We start from the raw sequence: 6,140 nt of genomic DNA, 5'->3' as shown, positions 1-6,140 counted from the left end.
GGGGGGGCGGCCTATGATCGGGATGTAAAGTGAATAATTAAAACTGTCTGTAACAGACATATCATGCAGGCAAAACGCCAATGCACATAAAATAATAAATTATTTAAAAATAATAAACACATTAATGTGGGGGGAGAGCCAGAGAGGACCAGAATGCCTTCTAGACAGTAAAGGGGAGTCTCACCGGTCTAATCTCAACAACATGGTTGCCTAGACCTGTATAATGACACCACTGGCTGACATGTCAATGCAGATGGGCGAAAAGTCACAAGGATTCACCCGTCTTTAACATCCTTTGGGAGGAGGATGTGGCCTACGGGATAAGGCGACCTCTTCTAATAGTGCTTTATAGTGATTGTGCCAGCAGGTGGCGCCCGAGCACCACCGTTTCTGAACAGAGTGTCAAAGACCAGGTTTGACTTGTTACTGCCCCTTGGAACCTGGAAAGGCAAATATCGGGCGAAAGGAAAACAAGCGCTCTTTGGAGATCATTTATCCAAGGTGCAATCGTTTCGGGACACGAGGTAACCAGCTCTTTTTATGCTTGCTCCTAGTCCCACACTAACTGAGACCTCCCGAGATCAGAGCCCCTCTCCTTCCTACACCCTATGGCAGGAGCACCTTTCTTTGTGGCGCTTCCCCTACTCCACCCCCTTGCATGGTCTTTCTAATCTTTTCTAGGCTCTTCCCTCCACCCCCCGCCCCCACCTCCCTCCTTGAAGAACACCACCAGTAACAACCTTAGCTGAACTCTACTGCTGTGATAAAACATTTACCAAAGGTTTTTTTCAGCTTATAGTTTATAGGCTGTTGTTGAAAGAATTCAAGCCAAGAACTCAAGGTGAGAACCTGGAGGCAGATTCAACCCTCTCTTCTTGGGCACCTATACTCAGGTTTGTACACATACATAATACACCTAATTTAAAAAAATAAAAGAAGGGCTGGAGAGATGACTCAGCGATTAAGAGCACTGACTGCTCTTCCAGAAGTCCTGAGTTCAATTCCAGCACCCACATGGTGGCTCACAACCCCCACTGTATGGGATCCGATGCCCTCTTCTGGTGTGTGTCTGAAGACAGCTACAGTGTACTCACATAAATAAAAATAAATAAATCTTTAAAAATTTAAAAAAAATTAAATGAAAGACAATAGCACACTCCACCAGAGGCACCTTACCCTGTTTTGTTTACATTAATTAAGTATATGTTGTGGTACGCAGCATTTGGGGTTCAAAGAAAGATTAAAACATGGCACCTGTACTCTAGAGCAACAACAGATGAGAAATCAACTTCCAGTGTGACCCTGTGACCTGCCTGGATTACCAAGAAAATGTCCTCAGGAATAATCCTGGTTCTGTCTCCAGCATCCACATGATAACTCATAATTACCTGTAACTCCAATCTCAGGGGATCCCAAATCTTCTTCTAGCCTCTGCAGGCCCAGGTCTGCATGTGGTATACAGATTGCACGCAGGAAAAAACACTCATGAACACAAAATGGGATGCTAACGACACCAAGTGGCCTTCTCATCACATATGGTCACTGCTGCCTCTTATTATGGCTATTATTATTATTATTATTATTATTATTATTGTGTTCAGGTGGAAACATTCATTCTGCAGAAGTCTCTGCTCTCCTGATCATAACCTTAAGCAGAGGTAGGGTATAACTTAGTGTTGGGTGCTCCTTTAGCACGTGTGAGGTTCTGTCTCCAGCACACAACCCCCCTACCAACAACAAAACACTTAAACCTGTGTTTACTCACTGCAGGAACATTCTGGATAAACTCCTCCCAGAGGTATTTAAACCAGAGTCTGCTGTCCTTGCACAAAGCAAGTGTGTGTGTTCAGCAAACAACCAGTGAGGAGGGGTTAGCGTCACTCGCTCGATGAGAGTGGACCGCAGGCAGGGCAACACACTGCCTCCAGTCCAGTATCAGCCATGGACATGGAGAAGGTCAACTCCATGGACTTCAGTGAATTTGTGGATGTGTTTGGGAACGTCGTTGAAAAATGTCCTCTGATCGCAGCTGCTGTCTGGTCTCAGCGTCCATTCTCTGGCTTGGAAGACTTAGAAAATCACTTTTTTGCTTTTATTGATGCTCTCCCAAGGTCAGGTAAGACTTCAGGACCATGCACACAAAGTTATTTCCAATATCATATGTAAAAAAATGTTTTCTATTACTTTAGCCTCATTAGTCAGTTATTTAGTTGGGACTATTAGAAGGGTCAGCAGACACCCTTTCAACTGCTAGGCTCTTAAAGGTGAACACAAGAATGTGGGGGATAAGATAGCATGGCCGAGGGTAGTGGAGGCAGAGGGAGGCCAGTTTCTGAGTTCAAGACCAGCCTGATCTAGAGTGAGTTCCAGGACAGCCAGGGCTACTGGAGGTCAAGGCCTGAGTGAATCAGAAGCTGAAGGTCCACTTTGGCAATGCTCTGGAGGAAAGACAGGGTAGTGAGAACATCCCAGGGGCCCCAGAGAGGAACCGAAAGCACTGAACGATTTACTAAGAAAGGGCCAGTTTGGACCAGACAAGGAAAGTGCATTCATTGAGATCCCAAGACTCTGCAGAAAGAAGAAAAGTTGAAGCAAATTGATGGTTTCTGGGGAGAACAAGTGAGGAGTGAAGTTCTTTGGGCCACAGGGTGGGGAGAAGAGGAGGCAGAAGTTTATACTGGGTGGCACAGAGGCCAAAGGTCGGAAGGTACACAGTCCCTGCTCATAGGGTACTCTGGATTCTGAGAATAAGCCTGACATGCCCTTGGGGAACAAAGATGGGGGCAAGGGTCACCTGCCCTTGAGACTGTTCATAGACTTCAGGCTGGACAGTGACCCTGTGGCCTCATGACAGAGCAGGCACTCACAGCTGTGTTCAGTATGGCTGTGACACCCTATGGCTTCTCAGTCTTGCCTGGATGTCCTCCTGTGAGAACTTACTGAAGAGATGGTTCAGTAGTTAGGGGCACTGGCTGTTCTTCCGAGGACTGGAAATCAATTTTAAGCACCCACATAGATGCTCACAAAGGTGCCTAACTCCAGGATCTGATGTTCTGCTCTGACCTCCGTAAACACCAAGGGCAAGTGTGGTACACAGACATATATGCAAGCAAAACACTCAAATATATGAAATTTAGGATCATGTGTATGTGTGTGCGCATGCATGTTTGTCTGTTCATATGTGTAACTGAAGCCCAGCATAGTGGCTTAGCCTGTACTCAGGAGACTAAAGCAGAAGGATCGTTATGAGTTTCAGGCCAACTTAGTCTACAGTGAGACCGTCTCAACAAATAACCAAGCAAACCAACATCAAACTGATAGCAATGTCGGGCACATAGTGACAGCCACCCACTGCTCAGGACAAGCTGAATGATAGAGATTCCCCCTCACCTGTGACTCACAAAACACCCTGGCCCAACATAATGAGCCAGATGACTCTAGCTTTCCATCCCGAGGCCCACGAGTGAGTGGAAAAAGAGAAGGCCCATGAGAGGTTTGCTTTCAGTTGTTAGGGTAAAACCATGACCAAGGTATCTGATAGAGAAATGAGTTTATTTGGACAGATGGCTGCAGGGAGAAAAATGTCCATCATGGTGGAGAAGCAGAAGGCTCCTGAAGCATCGAGCTAAGAGCTTACATCTTGAATCACAAGGACAAAGCAGAGATGGGGCACTGGAAATAATCTTCAAACTCTCAAAGCCCCGCACCCCCCCAGGTGACATACTTCCTCCACCAGGGCCATGGCTCCTAAGCTAGTGGTTTCTCGACCTGAGGGTCCCGACCCCTATGGGGGTCACATGTCAGATATCCCACATATTAGATAGTTACATGATGATTCATAATGGTAGCAAATTACAGTTATGAAGCAGCAACAAAATAATGTTATGGTTGGGGGTCACCACCACAAGGGGAACTGCATGAAATGGTCACAGCTCTAGGAAGACTGAGAACCACCGACCTAAACCTTCTCAAACAGTGCCAGCAACTGGGAAGCTAATACTCAACACATAAGTATAGGGGACACTCTCATTCATACCACCAGAATTCATGATCTGAGAGCAAAGGGAAAGAAGATTTCAGTGAGGTTGGTTATATGATGTGTGTGTGTCTGTGTGTGTGTGTGTCTGCAAATCAACTAGTCAACTCAGGGTCTTTTTTCCTCATGTTGAGCTGTATTCAATCTTTTGCACAATGTTCTAGGAGAGAGAGAGAGAGAGAGAGAGAGAGAGAGAGAGAGAGAGAGAGAGAGGAAGGACCTCATGTATTTGAAGGGTCATTTTAAAAATGATGAATCCTTAATGAGTGGTGGTGATACACTTGGGAGGTAGAGGCAGGTGGATCTCTGGGTTCGAGGCCAGCCTGTTTTACAGACTGAGTTCCAGGACAGCCAGGGCTACACAGAGAAACCCTGTCTTAAAAACAAAAACAAACAAAAAAATCCAACATGACTGTGCATGCCAAGGTGTGTCTGTGCACCTCATGTGTGCAGATCCCTGCAGATCCAGACGAGGGCATCAGATTCCTCTGGAACTGGAGTTATGGGCAGATGTGAACCACCTGATGTGGGTGCTGGGAGCTGACATCAGGTCCTCTGCAAGAACAGCAAGTGCTCATTACCACTGAGCCATCTCTCCAGCTCACAAAGGTTTCTGAAGAAAGTAAGCAAACTAGACTTTTCTAGATTATTTAAAACAAAACCTAGAAAGATGTGTCTGTGTGCATGCACATGTGTTATGTGTGATGTATGGCTGTGTGCATGTGTGTGAGGGTGGGGTGCATGCATAGGCTGATTTCTGTGAGTTTGAGGCCAATGTGGTCTACAGAGTGAGTTCCAAAACAGCCAGGGCTACACAGAAAAATCCTGTGTCACAAGAAAACTAAATAAAAAATAAAAAGGAAAGGAAAGGAAAACGAAGGAAGAAAGGAAGGAAGGAAGGAAGGAAGGAAGGAAGGAAGGAAGGAAGAAAAGAAAGAAAATGACCCACAGACATACCCACAGGTCAATCTAATGGGAAGCATTTCTTCAACTGAGGTTTCCTTTTCACAGATGACTTTGATTTGTGTCAAATCGACAAAAAGGAACCTGTGTGTGTGTGTGTGTGTGTGTGTGTGTGTGTGTGTGTGTGTGTGTGTGTGTGTGTGTGACATGACACTCTTTCTGGGGAAGGATTTGTTTGGATTATCTAAACAAACAAACAAGCAAACTTTCTAGCCAGATGGTAACGCCTCATACTTTTAATCCAGCACTCACAAGACAGAGGCAGGTGGGTCTCTGGAATTTTGAGGTCAGCCTGATCTACAGAGTGAGTTTTAGGACAGCCTGGGACACATAGAGAAACCCTGTCTTGCAAAACAAAAACTTCCTTCCTTTACAGAACTGAAAATTGAATTTTTGGAGTAAAACAGAAGCTGACCTTCCATTTAGGTTAAGCTATGATGTACAGTGACCAGTAGATGGCAGTACAGGATTACTATTGGGCTCAAGCCCTGCCAAAAGCCCCAGCCATATCTTCTTCCCATTGCCCTAAGCAGAGGCAAGGGAACAGTTCTGGTAAAGGAAGAAAGGTTGAAACTCAGTACTGATTTGTGTCCAAAGTCAAAGCCTGGGTTCGGGGAAACAAAATACTAAATACACTCCTAGGGCCAGCAGTACAAGACACTTGGTTCTATCTCCAGTGACAAGCTCCCAAACCACCAGCAATAAAACTTCTCTCTCCCTTTCTCCCTCTCCCTGTCTTCTCCACCTCCCTCTCCCCACTCTCTCTCCACTGCCTCTCAATTTCTCTATCTTTCTGGCTCCCTGTTTCTGCCCATATCTCTCCAACTGTGTCTCTCTGTCTCTGCTAGTGTCTCTCTCTTCACCCTCTGTCTCTCTGTCTTTGTCTCTAGCAAATACATCCTGGGGGGGGGGGGAGGTGTACCTTTGCCATACCAATACCATTGTGTGGACTTTTGGGCGAAAGTTGTGTAGAGGCTGCATAGATACAGGGAGATGGGTCAAGATGCTATTACAGTAGTTAAGAGTGAAAGGAGAGGGGCTGGAGAAACCACATGGAGGCTCACAACCATCTGTGATGGGATCCGATGCCCTCTTCTGGGGTGTCTGAAGACAGCTACAGTGTACTCATAAATAAAAAAAA

At 45.8% G+C, this 6,140-nt stretch overlaps 1 protein-coding gene across 1 annotated transcript in view; it reads left to right on the top strand.

Moving 5' to 3' along the window:
- Positions 1-798: 798 nt before the first annotated feature.
- The window catches only part of Urad (ureidoimidazoline (2-oxo-4-hydroxy-4-carboxy-5-) decarboxylase), a 14,212-nt gene continuing 8,870 nt past the window's right edge, over positions 799-6,140 (top strand). The window contains exons 1-2 of the mRNA XM_028779834.1: positions 799-893; positions 1,771-2,116. Of these exons, the coding sequence (XP_028635667.1) occupies positions 1,942-2,116 (175 nt within the window). The 5' untranslated portion in view covers positions 799-893; positions 1,771-1,941. The remainder of the gene's footprint in view (positions 894-1,770; positions 2,117-6,140) is intronic.

Source organism: Grammomys surdaster, unplaced genomic scaffold (genome assembly GCF_004785775.1).
Source record: "Grammomys surdaster isolate TR1022 unplaced genomic scaffold, NIH_TR_1.0 362, whole genome shotgun sequence".
In the NCBI taxonomy this organism is placed as follows: domain Eukaryota; kingdom Metazoa; phylum Chordata; class Mammalia; order Rodentia; family Muridae; genus Grammomys; species Grammomys surdaster.
This window is presented reverse-complemented; position numbering and strand designations above follow the sequence as displayed.